An 18,074-nucleotide genomic window follows, 5' to 3' on the forward strand; every position below is an offset into this window, starting at 1 on the left:
TAATGCAAACAAGGTAGAACTTAATGTACAACCTTGTCTCCCTCCCGATGAGGTTTTAAAGTAGACTGAGAGTTTTCCACCTGTCCACACAGCCATCCTTGTTCTTTTATATAGGTGCTTAAGAACGCGAGCAAATTTCAATGATATCCCAAGACTATACAGCTTATAGAATAGTGCACCTCTACCGATTCTATCAAATGCTGCTTTAAAATCGATACAAAATACGTACAGCTTTTTCGTTTGTTTCAAGAAATTGGATTGGATTGAGACCGGAAACTTGCTAAAATAGTTCCAGGCTAGATTTAGACCAGGATATTCAGCAATAGATAATATTTGTATATTCAGGAGATTGGCAGAGAATTTCTTGAAACAAGACGCTTATGCATCATCGTTATAAATATCTTGTAAGATGCATTTAAAAAAGAAATCCCCCTGTAGTCAGCTGCATCGAATAACGATCCTTTCTTGTGGATTGGAAATAAATAGCATCTCGAAATTCATCTGGAGACAGTTCTCCCTCCAAAACTGTATTAAAAAGTTTTAAAAGGTTAAAAGGCTCTTTGAGCATGACAGTCTCACATTTAAAAAATTCCACTGGAATACCATTCGAACCGGTTGCTTTTCCATCTTTAAGCGTCTCCAGGATTTCTTCCAACTCGCTAAATGTAAATGCACAGTCCAGAGAGTCGAATACGAATCCAGGTGCTGGGAATTGCCACTTTGTGGGCGTTGTTACAGGATTTAAAAGACCCATGAAATGGGAAAGCATTACATTTAAAGACAATTTTGTGTGGATAGTAAAACTTTTTCCATTCAGCTTCCTATCCAGTTTCCAAAAATCAGAGGAGTTTTTACTCAATGCTAATCGGATTGCTTGCTTTTCAGCGTATAACTTTTTTCTTGGCCTCTATATAAAAACCTTTAAATAATCCTCAACCACGCAAATGATGTTTTACGAGCTTTTAGACATTCTTTCTTTAAGCTTTCACAATCCGTTCTAAGTGGGAAAAGTCATCGATTTGAAGTGGTTGGATTCGCAAGTCTAGAGCTCTTCAATACTCCTGGGCCTTAGCCACTTTTCATTTGAGTTTTGGCAGGAGCCGCATAAGGTTATTTCCTCATCATGCTAAGTTTGACATCTGGTTGGAAAAATTCTCCTAGTCAGTGAAGTCTCTTCAGAACATTCTCAGAAATATTGGGAATTTATGGTTTCCATTTTTAAATTTTTTAATTGGGAACATCATTAAACGAAATTCTTAAGACAACAATTTTTGACACATCTTTGTTTTTTAAGGTTCATATTTTTTTGGAATTATTACAGCAATTGAAAACTTGTTTAGTATTACATTAAAAACAATAACTTTCGAGTTCTATTCAACTTGAACTACAAGAACAAGTATGTGAGACCCTGCTGTGCACATTATGTTACTTTGTAATCAGACTAATTTATAGCATTATATTAATAGAAGTTGAAGATTGTGTTCCATGATTAAGTTTATTTATGTCATCAATTTGTTTACGAGTAGTATTTAGAGTAATTCTTGAAAACACAAGAATGTTTAAATACTGGACATTATTCCAATTTGTGTTTGATTCCTTATCTATTTATTTTAATTTGTTTATAATTCAAAAACAAATCAAACTAAATTGTATTATGACCTCTAGTACGTTTTTCTTTTAGCCCTGAAAAACTATGGGTGTTCTTTGAGGCGTGTGGTTTTTCATCTTACTTACTTAAGATGGCGCTACAAACCTATGTGAACTAGGGCCTCACCCAACAAACTTCTTCATCTAGCTCTGTACCTAGTTATATGTCTCCAGTTTCACGCTACAAGTTGGGAGAGGTCACTTTCCACTTGTGTGCGCAACCTGATCCGCGGTCTTCCTCGACTGCGCTGTCCTGTGCGTGTGGATTCGAAGAGCTTCCGGGCCGAAGAATTGGTTTCCATGCGCTCTACGTGACCTGGCTAAGTCTTCGTTGCTGTACAGCCCGTACAGCTCGTCGTTTCATCTTTTCCTCCACTCCCCTTCGATGAATACGGGACCGTAGACCCGTAGACGAAGAACTTTTCTCTCGAAACGACCCAAGATGCTTTCATCCGCTTTTGTCATAGTCCACACTTCTGCACCGTATGGCAGGACGGGGCTAATAAGGGTCTTATATAGCGACACTTTGGTCATTCAAGAGAGGGCTATGCCACTCAATTGCTTTCTTAGCCCAAAGAAACAGCGGTTAGAAAGAGTTATTCTGCGTTTGATCTCAGCACTGGTGTTGCTGCGTTTACAGCGGAGCCTAGGTAGACGAAGTCTTTGACTACCTCAGAGTTACGTCTTTCGATGGTGACGTTTTGACCGAGACGTCGTCGGTATAGTAGGTCCTTTCCTTAACACAGCATGTTCTTTGTTTTGCCCTCATTATCCGTTAAACTCATATTTGCCGCCTCTGCCTCAATACTCACAAAAGCCCCATTGACATCACACTGAGTTCTTCCGATTATGTCAATGTCATCAGCATATGCCAGTAATTGGACAGACTTTTGAAAGATAGTGCCTCTAGTGTTGACGTGTGAGCTCTGCACTATTCTTTCAAGCACGATGTTAAAAAAATCGCATGACAGCGCATCACCTTGTCTAAAACCTTTTTTTACATCGAAAGGTTATGTTAAGTTGTTTTCAACCTTTATGGAGCAGCGTGAATTCTACATTTTCATCCTCCACATTTTGGCTGGGATGCCAAAACTAGACATGGCTCTATACAGCTCGTCCCTGTAGATTCTGTCATATGCGGCCTTGAAATCGATGAAAAGATGGTGGGTGTGGATTTGGTGTTCGTGGGTTTTTTCCAGGATCTGCCGTAATATAATTATTTGAACGACTGTGGACTTTTCTGGTCTAAAACCAAACTGATAAGGATTTATTAAGTTGTTGACGATGGTCTTTAGACGTTCACATATTACAGTAGAGAAGATTTTGTAAGCGATGTTAAGAAGACTGATTTCTCTATACTTGGTGCCTCCTTTTTCAGGATCGGGAAAAAAATACTGAGGTTTCATTCATCGGGCATGCTTTCTTCCGACCATATCTTACAGATAAGTTGGTGCATGGTCGTAACCAACTTATCTCCAGCTGCTTTGAAGAGCTCGGCATTCAAGCCATCTGCTCCAGCAGCTTTGTTAGACATCAGCTTAGATATGGCAATCTTTACTTCGTCTAAGTCGGGAGGACGGGATTGTTGGCTTATGTCGTCTATGCTAAATGGATCATCCTGCCTGACAGCGGAATTCAGTTCGTCGTCACCGTTATACAGTCTGCACAAGTAGTCCTTCCATATCCTTGGCATTGACAGCGATTCCACTATGTTTTCACTTTCGTCTTTGCAGCCTTCGCTTCTAGGTTTATAGACTTGTGAATTTAGTTTCACCTGTTCATAAAACTTTCTAACTTCATTCCTGCTTTTAAACCTCTCAATATCTTTGACCGCACGCTTCTCATGCCCTCTCTTTTTCCTTCTGAAAAGTCTTTGTTCCTCTCGCCTCTTCCGCTTATAGAGCTCGCGAGCAGCTCTCGTCCTTCTATGCACCGCCGCTTTGCGTGCCTGTTGTTTGGCTGCATTTGCCTGCCGACATTCCTCATCAAACCATATTGGTTCCTTGTTGACACTGGTTTTCGATACTTTATGTTGGCGGCAGAGAACTTCGAGAGAGGTTACTTGTAACTCGGTCGGAGAAGGATTTGGCGATCTCTTGCGATTGTAGTCGTTCGACATTGTACCTTCTTACAGCGTCTCCTTCTTTTGCCTTGGGTCTGGAAACCCGAAGTGGTACCTTGGCTACAACGATGTAGTTGTACGAGTCGATGTTAGCTCCACGGAAAGTTCGGACATCCATGATTCTGGAAGCGTGTCTTGACTGTATACTGAGGTGAAAGCTTTGGTCTTCTAACAAACTTTTTTGCACTACTTTACTTTTTGCCAGACTACATATAAGATGTCCCGCCATGCTGCTGCGCAAAGTGCTTCCATCTTTTTATATGTCGAATTGTTAACAAGAAGCATTTCGCCGTCTTTCAAGAGGTCAGTTTGTCTTCCAGCAACTAGTTGTTGAGGTATTTTAAACCAGCTTCAGGTCCTTTTTTTGTAGTACCCGTAGCATGGGTTAGTGTGTTCCACTGTCATGCCAGATATATCTTGAGTTCAATCCCTTCCTATGTCATCTAAAGTTTTTTTTTCACGGGTACTGCCTCTTGCGTTGAATTGACAAAACTCTCCAAGAGTAATTCTTGTCATGAAAAGTGCTTTCTCAAATTATCCGTTCGGATTCGGTTTGAAACTGTTTGTCCCCTTCATCCCTGACAGCAGTACTCGCACACAGGAATGGATGTCATTAAGCTCTAGTTCTCAATGGACTTTTGCGACACCCAATTAATTTTTGTAATGTCGCTTTCTATGTACAAAAGTAATTCTCAAATATGGCGCTCATGCTTGGGCGTTGCGTAGATGGACGTTCTAGCCCGGAAAGTCTTTGAAACCAATTCCGAAGGAAGGCGCCTGATGTAGTAGAAGAAGACATCGACTCAGGGGGGGGGGGGGGGGGGGAGAACGCAGATGGGAGAGGACCTCAACCAACTTGGCGTGCTAAACTGGAAACAGCTAGTTAGGGACCGATTCGGCTGGAGACTCATATTGGTTTAGGCCCAAGGCCGTCCCGGATTAAGTAAAGTTCTCAACTGAGAACCGGCATAGTTTTGAAATCAAAGAAAAAAAAATAATTGAAAAGTTACGATAATACTTAGGAGTCAGTTTTCCTTAAATTTCAATAACATCAAAAAATCAAGAAGTTTGCGGTATACTCGATTAAATCAAAGTTAACAGACGTATAAATTACTTGCAGCTAATGTATGGTAACTTTTTTCGAAACCTTGAAAATTTACTACACAATATTTGAAACTAATTTTTCATAAACAAAACTATTGCTTGAAATAATAAGTTATACAAAATTTAAACAGAGATCGAAAAGCTGGCTTTCAAAATAAGTACAGCGTCATTCATTTTATGGTTTCAAGTTGCAGTTGGTGTCAAAAATGTACCTGTCATTTGAAGTGTCATAATATTGCCGTGATCTTTTGGGGTTCCATCAACTGATAAGACGAACACTAACAGATTGCAATTTAAAGGAAAAGCTAATGGAATTTTTCAATCCCAAAACTAACACCTTAAATGGTTCTAAGTGCAATCTAACAAAATTCAGAGTTCTAGGCGAAAATAAAATAACATATAACATAAATAAAAAAATTGATAAATATTAAATAAATCGTTTGATTAAGGTTAAGAAAATTTTGACAATTGTATGAGGAATATGTTAGTTTTCGTCTAAACTCTAAATCGTGTAAGTGTTTCCTCAGAGTGATGAAAAGTATTAGTTCTGACTTTATCTAATGGCAGAGTCAAAACCTTGTGATGAAATGTGTATATTTTATCTATCTTTACTTTCGAAAACAAAAAATGAAGTACCCTGCACTTCGATTGATATAATTTGATGGTTTCCAAGACGTTTTATATTAAAGTGTTACACTCATATTTACCACATATAATGTCCAGGGTACAGGTGCTCACAAAAGAATAAAAATCAAATGCTTCCTTATCGATTTGTGTTCTCAGCTGTTCTACCAATTTGATGCCACCCTGATCGAAAACTTCAATAAATTGTTCCAATATCTTGAAGTGAAATGCCGGTGTGATAATCTTTCGCCGTTTAAACCATTTTTTACCTTTTTGTAAAGAAGTTCATATTTTAATATTTGCAGAAGTAATGCAAAAAACAAACAGACCTCTGCTAATAAGCAATCCCTCATTTAACCAAGGTATCATAGTCTTGTACAATGTAGCCTTGTCATTGAATTTCGTTGTTCCCAACACAACTTCAATGTCCTTCAAATCAATTGTAAGAATATTCAATTCAGGACCCATCCATACCTTGAAAGTATTGCCATAGATCTTAATGTAATCGGTCAGCATAAGAAGATACTCGTGGGGTGATTTTCCAATTAAATGAAGACCATGACCAAAAAGTGGCAGATTTAGCGGACCCTTAAATGCCTTTCCCAGTTGAAGCATCCGAGCAAATTTTAAATACAAGAAAACACTGATAATAGTGGTTAATGAAATTAAAAGTATCACCAAAACCATTTTGAAGAACAGTTTACGAAAAAAATAATTCAAACCAAAACACGACGAACGCGAAGTTCAACAATTTGTTAATGAAACATATTTAAAGTAATTTTGGTACAAAATAATTCTTTTTCCTATCTCTTAGTTGCTTTGTTTTGGTAAATAGTTATCTTATCTTTCGTAGTTGTAACTTTTACGGGCAAAGTATTGGATTCATGTTCAAAAAGGAAAACAAAACAAACAATTTAAAAAAATGTTTAATTTTGGTTTAGGCCAATATCTTTTTGGTTGGAATACGTTTAGTAGTAGGTAATTCTTATGTTTTGAGATATTGTACTTCAAAACTAAACCGAATTGAGGGGGCAGTACGTTTTTTATTTAAGCAAAATTCTATTCTTTTATCTACACTCGTGAGCCATTGACTCAAGCCGCACTCTTGCGATCAAAAGTCTCTAGTAAAAAATCTGTAGCGTTCCTTCGCGTTGAGCATTGAGTTTAAAATAATGGAAAAGAATCTTATAACATTTCTTCTATGCATCGGTTCACCATAGCCTTCCCCTCTAGCGGCACTTTTATAAAAAAAAACTGTGCAAATCGTCCTCTTTTATCGCTGCCATTTAAGTAAAGCCTGCTTTTGTCTGATAAGAGAACAGAGCCCCATTGTTCGTCAGTGCAATTAACGTGTTCTCTGGCATTTTGTAGAAGGGGCTGCTCGGTAGATTGGGATGAATTTGTAACCAATGGATGGTTTTTTTTTAAGGATAGCTACCTTAAGTCTTCCTTTGACTACCCAACCACTCGCAGCTCGTGTTTCTGTAAGACCTTTTTGGTCTTAACACCAGTGAGCGCCCAAATTCTCAGCGATGTTCTCACAATGAATCGGTGATTTCTTTATGAAATTAAAAATCTTACAGCCAATTCCTAGAAGAGGTCCAAAACCAATTTAAAATTCGATTTAATAATTCTAGGGATATCTTTAAAATTCGAGCTTATTAGTATCTTCGCAAAACCATCCGTTTTATAGTCAGCGAAATTAGAAGAATTTCAACTACCTCAAGAACCCAGAGAGGTAAAAAACCACAAAGGAAGAGTCAAAAACGGCACATCATTTCAGAAAAGGTGGGCGATAGTGACAACTCCTAAAAAATTCAAGTCTTTCCATTAGTAAATTCAAGGCAACAACTGGGGTAAATACCATCAGATCGATTGTTGCTCAGGTGATACAGAGGCAGACCATATACGACACCAAAAATTGAAGAAAATACCACCCTAAAATGCTGCACATAAGAGCCAACGCAGAAATCACAGAAGGTGTAATCAAGCTTGGAATACAGCCGTCTTTTCCCATGAAAAAAAAGAAGATAAATTTGGACGGGCCTGATTTATATACTTCCTATTTTCATGATTTAAGACGCGAAGAAATCTATCTTGAAAAACGGCACAGCAAAAGAGGAGGTGTATTGGTATGGGGAGCAGTGGAGCTTGATTTTCAAAACTCTAAAATCACGGCAATAGTTTAAAAATCAATTCTGGAACGAGCTTTTTCGCAGTTGTCTGAATTATTTGGTGCCGTATGCAAAGATGAAGAATGGAGGAGAAGATACGACGAATTGTACGGGCTGTACAGCAACACTGACCTAGTTTGCAAAATTAAAGTCCAACGGCAAATGGCTTTGTCATGTAAAGCGATGTGACATCAATGCTCCAGCTTGGAAGGTCTTCGAATAAAATCCCGAAGGTAGCAGGAAGACCGCGACTTAGGTGGAGCACTCAGGTGGGTGAAGACCTCAACCAACTTGACGAGCGAAGCTGGAGGCAGCTAGCTAGGGACCGAGCTGGCTGGAGACACATGTTGGATGAGGCCCAGGTCCGCCCCGGACTGTAGCGCCACCTTAAGAAGAAGAAAAATTTAATAAAACCAGTTTCTACCTAAACCATAAGATTTGTTGTGATTTTCCTTACTTAAAAGGGTCTTACAGGTAAATATAGATTTGGCCCTATTCATGAGACACACCAAAAACAGATAATTTTGTGTACCTTTATCGGCATTTTTCCACCCTATTCCCAAAAAATGGCGAATCTTCCTCACCCTTTCACTACCAACCGATTGCACTTACGTCCCTTCTTTCCAAGGTCATGGACACGCTGAATAATTATCAGCTCAAGAAATATCTCGGAGATTGAAAGATTATTAATGACCGACAATACGGCTTTCGTAGCAATAGGTCCACTGGAACAAATTTTTACATAGTTTTGGAGAAAGTAAAATATTTCACTTGATATTTCAAAAACATTTGATAGGGTTTGGCATCAGAGTCTCTTATCGAAAATGCGTGCTTTCGGTTTTCATGAATCCCTCCTTCATTGGATTTGTAATTATCGACTCGTTCAATACAAGTTGTATTGGATAGATTCAAGTCTGAAAACCACAAAATAAATGCTGGTGTGCCCCAGGGCTCTGTTCTCTTTACAACACTCTTTCTTATTTGTATTAATGATCTCCTGTCTGAACGTAGAACATTTAGATTGATTAATGATATTACCATCATAAGATCATTTACGTCACTTGAACATCGTCGACATTTTTTTTGTCTCACACTCTCTTACCGTTATTTCAATAGTTTATGCTCTAGAGAAATTGCCAATTGCATTCCTTCCTTTCAACAGTTCAACCGTAATACTCGCGCTTGTAGGAATGCCTCGAGCCCAACTTCGACTTAGATCTCGGTTTAATAAAATATAGTTCTAACGAGCACTCGTAAAGATTTTTTGACCTCCATTTCTGATATTTAATCGAGGAATAATATTGAGTGGTTATCAGTTTTGATCTATCCGTACAAAATTTTGTCATTGATTTTAGCTTATTAGATAATTTGTCGATTTAAATAAATTTTTATTTTGTAAAGTCTAATTGCTTGCTGTGACTATACCTATGTCATTATTGATTTATCTGAAACCTACGGTTAGAATGTCCATTGACCTTAAGGTAATAGAAATTTAAGCATGGTCTATGGACCTTATACTTTGCATTGAAAGTTCATATGAGATTAAAGACCGTGGCGAAGGTTAAAGGGGTCACGTCCCTTGTTGGTAATTTACTCTGCTATATTATTTTCATTGAAACTTGTATGTCGTTTTTTTTTAACACAAAGTATAACTAAATAAACATTAAACATAAATGAATTGGGTGACGCAACAGTCCGTTGAGAACTAGGACCTAGTGACTAGCGAGTAATGTTGTCAAGAAGGGAGGGGACCTACAGTTTATATTCCGAATCCGAACGGCTAATTTAAGAAAGCACTTTTTCATGACAAGAGTTACTCTTGGAGAATTTGTAAATTCCTCGCAAGAGGCAGTACCCTTGAAAAGTCTTAAGATGGCATAGGCAGGGATCGAACCCAAGACCTCTGGCATGACAGTCCAACGCACTAACCATCATGCCACGGGTACTACTACTAATAAACATTATGGCTTCTTAAAAGGACATAATTTCCACACAGACAAATTGTCTTCTTTATAGTTTCTTATTGTTTTTTTTTTTCTTGACAAATTGTCCATGGTTTTTATGTTCTTTTGTGCAGTCTTATAGTTCAGAAGCTTAACATTTTAATCTTCATGAATTCTTTGTACTTATGTACATTGTAGATACACATTTTATGTGTATTTTTTAGTCTGAAAGTTATTGTGAGCTGTACTTGTCAGCGTCCATAGCTGTATTTTCTAAGAATTTATTACTATAATTATTATTATTACTTGATCATAAAATCGTTGATATTCTAATTTAATTTTTATTTAATTTCTAGGTTTTGAAGCTTTATCTCAGACTGAAATCAAACTCAGAGTTCTAACGCTCAAGAACTGGTTGAAGAAATAAGTTAGAACTCAACTCAGAACTTAAAGAAAACAAGTTTAAAAGACCAGAGCTTTGTCAAGGAATTGGCCGATAGAAAATAAGTAAGTAATTAATTTATTTATAAATATTTTAAAACAGTTTGAATAACCATAACGCATGTTATAAAGCTTTAGCATAGCCGTCAGCTCAGTTGGCGAAATATATAAAGCGATTTTAATTTTTATAATACAATTTAAATTTATTGATTTAAATTAATTCAGTCATTAAAAGATTTCTATTCTTATAAACTGAATTTAAAAAACAGAACAATAATTTCCTATTTACTCCATTTAATAATTCTATTGCTTCTTGCATTGTAAAACTGTTTTTCTGGAAAAATCTTAGTCTTTGATGTCTTTTGCTTCCATGTTGCAGAGGGTACAGAATTGCTGGAAATTTCCGTTGTATAGACTGCCATTTAAGATTAGGAACTCAAATCTGGATTTGAATATTAACGATATTTCTTTATAGCTGAATGTTTTTTTCAAAATAATTATTATTTAAAAGGTTATGATTTAGTTGTGATAAAATTATTCTGCCCTTAGACTGCTCAGCCTTTGCTACTAATTTTTCTCGAACGAACAGATTCTTTGGGTTTTTTAATTGTCTTCTAAAGCTGCTCCTCAAGTTGAGCCAAGTTATTAAAATCAAATTGGATAACTTCTCCACAGCTATCGCCAACATTTTGCCATTTTGCAAACCACCAGACCTTATTCCACTTTTCAAAAAGGATCATTTTCTTTGCCAAACGAGCAATTATTCCTCCATGTCATATTCACCAAACTTTGCGAAGGCTTCGCGTTTTTAGTTGGATGATTTTCAAAATCCATCGTTTTGTTCAACTTCGCTCCTAAATAAGTGTAAGCTTTAGTGATTTCAAGACGATGGTCATTAGAGAACAAACACTCTCTAACCAAATTTTGAGAAGATCTTGTGAATACCATGATTTTGGATTTTTCAATATCAAGTCCCCATGTGTTGCAATATGTTGACGGGCGATTTATCATAAGCTGCAAGGATCAATAGATCATCTGCCTACAGTAGAAAATTGACTGTAGTGCCAGCTATCCAAATTCCACCAGGAAGGAATCCTTGTTTAACACCAGCGTTAGTATCAAACCATTGGGAGAACGTAGATCCACCCCAACCACTGCTTCTGTACCTGTATACATATTCCTTAATACATTTTAATGTTTTCAGGAGAATCCAAGTTGAGAGAGTCTAAAAAAATTAAAGTACATTTCTGTTCACAAGGTCGAAAGCTGCCTTAAAATCAACAAAAAAAGCGTTAATCTTCTTTATTTCTGGTTGGGAATGCTTTGACAATTGATGTTAAAAAAATATCTTTGGTCGCTGCGCAAAAAATGAAAAAAAGACTCAGAGTTAAATTCTTTATATTTACTTAATTATAGGAGTAGGTGCTGCTTCACTGGATGCCGGTGGTCTCGAAGTTTCTGTACAGTTTCTACAGGCAGCTTCTATCGAGTCTCGAGACTCGAGTGTTGGTTTAATTGTGATGGACAACAGCATTGTTATAGCTGCCACATATCTGATCCACACTACAATAGTTTTTCCTGAAACCCGCTTGGAAGTCAATTAAAATTCTGTTATTATCAACCCACTTTTCTATTCTGTTCACTAAAACAGCGGAAAATATTTTAGCCATAACGTTATGAATGATATTCCCCGATAATTTTTGACGTTGTTTGGATCTCCCTTTTTATGAATGGGAAAAATAACAGATTTTTTGAACGAAGATGGAATAAAGCCGTTTAAAATAATGTTGTTGAAAAGCTGCTTTAGGTTATCAATGAAAGCTGGTGTTGCATTTTTGAAGTATTTATACGGAATTCCGTCTTCGCCTGGTGCTTTTCCATCTTTTGCTCTTTGAAGAACGATTTTTTTTTTTCATTTTCATTTAGGTACCTCTATTTCGCAGTCCAAAATTTCCTCTCAAGTTTTATACTCAACTACAAATTTTGAAACCAAGTTAATCCAATCATAATTCGCTGTGCAAAAGTCGATAACAGATTTCCCCTGTTCTCCAGTAATTTTAATTTGGCCGTTAGTAATTTCAAACTTGTTTTTATTTTTTTAACAAAGTTATTAAAGCAACTAAAATCTTACGATTTCACTTTTAAACATTTTTTTTTAAATAACTTCTACTTTTAGAGTAAGTACATACGACGTAGTTTTGAATCGTATGTAACTTTGTTATCAAATCATACATTTATTTTTTATATAATTTTAATACAAAATTTGAAGGTTGATTTTTATCAATAGCGATTTAATATTAAAGAGCAAAATCAGAAGTTAAAGAAAGAGTATTGGAAGAAATAAGTTAGAACTCAACTCAGAACTTAAAGAAAACAAGTTTAAAAGACCAGAGCTTTGTCAAGGAATTGGCCGATAGAAAATAAGTAAGTAATTAATTTATTTATAAATATTTTAAAACAGTTTGAATAACCATAACGCATGTTATAAAGCTTTAGCATAGCCGTCAGCTCAGTTGGCGAAATATATAAAGCGATTTTAATTTTTATAATACAATTTAAATTTATTGATTTAAATTAATTCAGTCATTAAAAGATTTCTATTCTTATAAACTGAATTTAAAAAACAGAACAATAATTTCCTATTTACTCCATTTAATAATTCTATTGCTTCTTGCATTGTAAAACTGTTTTTCTGGAAAAATCTTAGTCTTTGATGTCTTTTGCTTCCATGTTGCAGAGGGTACAGAATTGCTGGAAATTTCCGTTGTATAGACTGCCATTTAAGATTAGGAACTCAAATCTGGATTTGAATATTAACGATATTTCTTTATAGCTGAATGTTTTTTTCAAAATAATTATTATTTAAAAGGTTATGATTTAGTTGTGATAAAATTATTCTGCCCTTAGACTGCTCAGCCTTTGCTACTAATTTTTCTCGAACGAACAGATTCTTTGGGTTTTTTAATTGTCTTCTAAAGCTGCTCCTCAAGTTGAGCCAAGTTATTAAAATCAAATTGGATAACTTCTCCACAGCTATCGCCAACATTTTGCCATTTTGCAAACCACCAGACCTTATTCCACTTTTCAAAAAGGATCATTTTCTTTGCCAAACGAGCAATTATTCCTCCATGTCATATTCACCAAACTTTGCGAAGGCTTCGCGTTTTTAGTTGGATGATTTTCAAAATCCATCGTTTTGTTCAACTTCGCTCCTAAATAAGTGTAAGCTTTAGTGATTTCAAGACGATGGTCATTAGAGAACAAACACTCTCTAACCAAATTTTGAGAAGATCTTGTGAATACCATGATTTTGGATTTTTCAATATCAAGTCCCCATGTGTTGCAATATGTTGACGGGCGATTTATCATAAGCTGCAAGGATCAATAGATCATCTGCCTACAGTAGAAAATTGACTGTAGTGCCAGCTATCCAAATTCCACCAGGAAGGAATCCTTGTTTAACACCAGCGTTAGTATCAAACCATTGGGAGAACGTAGATCCACCCCAACCACTGCTTCTGTACCTGTATACATATTCCTTAATACATTTTAATGTTTTCAGGAGAATCCAAGTTGAGAGAGTCTAAAAAAATTAAAGTACATTTCTGTTCACAAGGTCGAAAGCTGCCTTAAAATCAACAAAAAAAGCGTTAATCTTCTTTATTTCTGGTTGGGAATGCTTTGACAATTGATGTTAAAAAAATATCTTTGGTCGCTGCGCAAAAAATGAAAAAAAGACTCAGAGTTAAATTCTTTATATTTACTTAATTATAGGAGTAGGTGCTGCTTCACTGGATGCCGGTGGTCTCGAAGTTTCTGTACAGTTTCTACAGGCAGCTTCTATCGAGTCTCGAGACTCGAGTGTTGGTTTAATTGTGATGGACAACAGCATTGTTATAGCTGCCACATATCTGATCCACACTACAATAGTTTTTCCTGAAACCCGCTTGGAAGTCAATTAAAATTCTGTTATTATCAACCCACTTTTCTATTCTGTTCACTAAAACAGCGGAAAATATTTTAGCCATAACGTTATGAATGATATTCCCCGATAATTTTTGACGTTGTTTGGATCTCCCTTTTTATGAATGGGAAAAATAACAGATTTTTTGAACGAAGATGGAATAAAGCCGTTTAAAATAATGTTGTTGAAAAGCTGCTTTAGGTTATCAATGAAAGCTGGTGTTGCATTTTTGAAGTATTTATACGGAATTCCGTCTTCGCCTGGTGCTTTTCCATCTTTTGCTCTTTGAAGAACGATTTTTTTTTTTCATTTTCATTTAGGTACCTCTATTTCGCAGTCCAAAATTTCCTCTCAAGTTTTATACTCAACTACAAATTTTGAAACCAAGTTAATCCAATCATAATTCGCTGTGCAAAAGTCGATAACAGATTTCCCCTGTTCTCCAGTAATTTTAATTTGGCCGTTAGTAATTTCAAACTTGTTTTTATTTTTTTAACAAAGTTATTAAAGCAACTAAAATCTTACGATTTCACTTTTAAACATTTTTTTTTAAATAACTTCTACTTTTAGAGTAAGTACATACGACGTAGTTTTGAATCGTATGTAACTTTGTTATCAAATCATACATTTATTTTTTATATAATTTTAATACAAAATTTGAAGGTTGATTTTTATCAATAGCGATTTAATATTAAAGAGCAAAATCAGAAGTTAAAGAAAGAGTATTGGAAATATTGGATGTTTGGTTGACTAAAGTAATTCGCTGAAAATTCTAAGGAAAATAATCATCAAAATTGTGCTTTAAATTTAAGTACATAATGTTCTCTTGAGCTTGGATCGCACCTTTATCATTCTAAAGAAAACCTTTTATTTATGTAGGCGTTAAGTATTCTTATCAAATTAAAAAATCTAGCTTTTTAAGAAAAAGTAGAATTTGCTTGAGAAAATGATACAATCCGTAAAATACAACCCTTTGATAAAGAAAACTATCAATTAATGTACTCTTAAAGCCTTGAGATTAGTTAACATTGAATTATTCTATGTTTACTTGGTACTTTATGACATTCAAAATATTTACAATTGATAAGAGAAATGGGTGCCCTTTCTTTGATTAGATTATTACAAATGAAATCATTAAAATAATAGTGTAGAATAAAACACAAACAGAATCAGCTGCTTTAAGTTTTAAATACAGAATCGTTACAACTATTAAAAATCAACAATCAATTCTTTGAAGATTTAGATTAGGGACTATTCTCGGGATGTAAACTTACTAAGATGGTTCATCTAGTTGTTTTGCTTTAAATCAATAATAATTTAGCACTCACGACTGTTTTTATCTAGAAAATCATTATTATCCACCAATGGAAATGATGTTTTCTTTTGAATAACGCTGTTAAATGTTTAAACTTATTTTCAAAGTGATGGCTGTAATTAATTTTTTGCTTAAACAAAGCATCATTTGCGGATAGCCTGCTGTACGCAAGTTTTTGTAGAAGATTAACTCGCCATTGATCTTAACAGCTCAAAACTTGACGAATTAAGATTGAGGAGAATTCCGCACCAACATCTCCGATTATACGCTTGCAAGGTTAAATTGAGGAAGCAAGTTTCTTAAGATCTTCCATGAGCTTGAATTGGGAAACGATATGGCGAAAAAGTGCTTCATCTACGACTTGGCCAGAAGCTAATGCATCCACAGATAGTGATCATTTGACAATGAAATCTGAAGACAAGGTTTGGGACAGAGGTTGTTACAGAGCTATGTTAACCGGCACTAATTTTAATATTTGAAGACATGTGCCTCAAGTTCTGTGTAATCCAAAGCAACGTCGCAGACATTGTCTCTCAAACAACCGAATCTTTTCCATTTGAGATGGGGCAACGTTAACCCATACCGGGCACCCATAGGTAATCATCGGGCGTATAAGGACCATGTAGCAAATCACCTTCACCCTGCTGTCGAGACGTCTGCTAAAAAAACAACCGTTTTGTCAAGATAAAGGCTCCCCTTTGTCCAGAGCAGCACTCATTTGTCTGTCGAAACACAAGTACTGATCCAACAAGTAGCTGTCGATTAGGTCCAACGATCACTAGATTTTTCCATTTCTTTCTCATATCCCTCGAGGCTTTATACAGAGGAGTCCTGAATAGAATAGATTCGCATTTCTAAAAGTTGATTTTCAACTTCCAGTTATCGCAATATTGCTGAATCTAGTCGAAGTCACCCTGCAAAAGTGTCTTGATAACCTCAATTTTTGGGGCCGTTCTGTACGTAATTCGGTCGTCGGTGTACGCTGTTGCCTGAGATAGACTTGCTATCAGATCACTGGTGTAAATGCTGACCAAGATCGGTAAGTTAACAGCTCCCTGTTCAAGACCATTTTTAATGTCAAAGATTTTGGTAGATGTTACATTGCAAATTTTGACAACAAACCGTCTACCATTGAGCATGTCATAAAGCATATACAACAGTGGTTTACTTATGCCAAGTTTGTTTAACTTTAAATACAGACCCTCTAACCATAGGGTCAACATGACAAGCACCCGTATATTGTTGGATTTGTTCCACTGAATATCAAAAACAAGCTTAAACGCCACATAAATAGTGTCATGCCCTGACTTAAAGCCGAACTGATTATCCGGAGTTATTTTGTTGTTCTCAGCCTACTTGGACAGAGCTCTATTTATAACCTTCTCGAATACTTTACTAATATTTGGCAGAAGACTTATCGACCGGAGATTCGCCGAATTGGAGTTGTCCTTTCCCTTTTTCGGAAGAGGATGTACAACGGACCTGATATGCATTATTCAGAACGTTGTTAAACAGAGTGGTATAAATGTCCACACCATCCTGAGGTAAATGTCGTAGTACAATGTTGGATATACCATCGACACCTGCTGACTTCTTTTTCTTTAATGAATCGATGATTAGCTGGAGCTCTATTTTCGTGACTAATAGGGTACTAGGCCTGGTTTGCTCGGTGATGATAGCTTTTGCCAAGTTTTCGTCATTGAACCTGTTAAAACCGAGGTTCTCGGATCGCCACATCCTCCATGTCGTGATTAGGGCGAATGCTATATTTCATTTTTAACAATTGCTGGAAAGCAGCCCTCACCGCCTCTGCTTTCCCCTGCGGATCTTCGGCAACAAAAAAGTCATCGTCAAAGACGGATTGTGGATCTATTCCTACTGTCAGAAGTGCGTCTTTATTCTCTGTCGTCCTATGAAGCACAATGCATCTTATTTAAAAGAAGAAATTAAAGCTTCTCCCGTACAAAATAAAAATCGTTCAGCATTTCACGAAAAAGTCTATCCAAATATAATGCTAGAACGTTTTCTGATAGCCCTTACGCTTCGAAACATTTTATTCAGTGACAAAAAATACATTTTCATATTGAAATATGCGATACTGGTTGCCCCAACAACCCTATAAACGCTAACAAAAGTTTGGTGCGCCATTTTAGCGGGCGGGGTATTCAGCCCTTGTTTTTCTTCAACCAAGATAAGGTCTGCGGTGTATTGCCGTATGATTGATTCTGTTACCGCAATTGCAACTTTATTAATTTTTTTTTTCAACAGGACGGCACAAACAGCTATGGATCAAAAAACTAAGGACAGTTTTTCAAAATAAACTGAAAAAAAAAACTTTTTGCCAGACTTCTTTCTTTGAAGATATCTCAAACCAAATGCTTACAATGTCAATCCCTGGACAGTTCAGGTCTTGCAGGAATATATTTTTCCTGAAATTCGAAGCATTACTTCAGCTTTTTGTTGTCGCGTTATCGCAAATGTAAAGCATATGTTAGAAAACCTCAGAAGAAAAAGTCTAAATGGTTCAAACTCTAAACAAGTTTCCGGTACATCAACGAACATTCATTTTTATAATTACAAAATTTATCGTAATAGAATAAATAATAAACGCTAAAACAACATTTAAGATGAATAACTGTCACTTTCGTATCGTGACTTATTTTAAAACCGGAGATGAACAATTAATAGTTAATATACCTACTTATTACTTATTTGCAATTATTAATGTTAAATGCAAGTA

General features: G+C 36.0%; 2 protein-coding genes across 5 annotated transcripts in view; both read right to left on the minus strand.

Moving 5' to 3' along the window:
• Nucleotides 1–18,074, minus strand: part of LOC129953862 (cytochrome P450 4d1-like) — a 67,623-nt gene that overhangs the window by 7,613 nt on the left and 41,936 nt on the right. The window lies entirely within an intron of this gene.
• Nucleotides 5,241–6,377, minus strand: LOC129953863 (cytochrome P450 4d1-like). Its single transcript, XM_056067378.1, has 2 exons — nucleotides 5,827–6,377; nucleotides 5,241–5,766 (listed from the first exon to the last, which is right to left on the minus strand). The coding sequence occupies exons 1-2, from the start codon at nucleotides 6,182–6,184 to the stop codon at nucleotides 5,552–5,554; spliced, it is 573 nt and encodes a 190-aa protein (XP_055923353.1). The 5' UTR covers nucleotides 6,185–6,377; the 3' UTR covers nucleotides 5,241–5,551.

The sequence above is a fragment of the Eupeodes corollae genome, chromosome 1, assembly GCF_945859685.1.
Source record: "Eupeodes corollae chromosome 1, idEupCoro1.1, whole genome shotgun sequence".
NCBI lineage: Eukaryota > Metazoa > Arthropoda > Insecta > Diptera > Syrphidae > Eupeodes > Eupeodes corollae.

Excerpts from the sequence above, each read along its gene's own strand:
- LOC129953863 (XM_056067378.1), bottom strand. The coding sequence starts at position 6,184 with ATGGTTTTGGTGATACTTTTAATTTCATTAACCACTATTATCAGTGTT. Across the intron at positions 5,767-5,826 it reads GGGATTGCTTATTAGCAGAG|GTAAAAAATGGTTTAAACGG; the intron begins GTCTGTTTGTTT and ends CTTTACAAAAAG.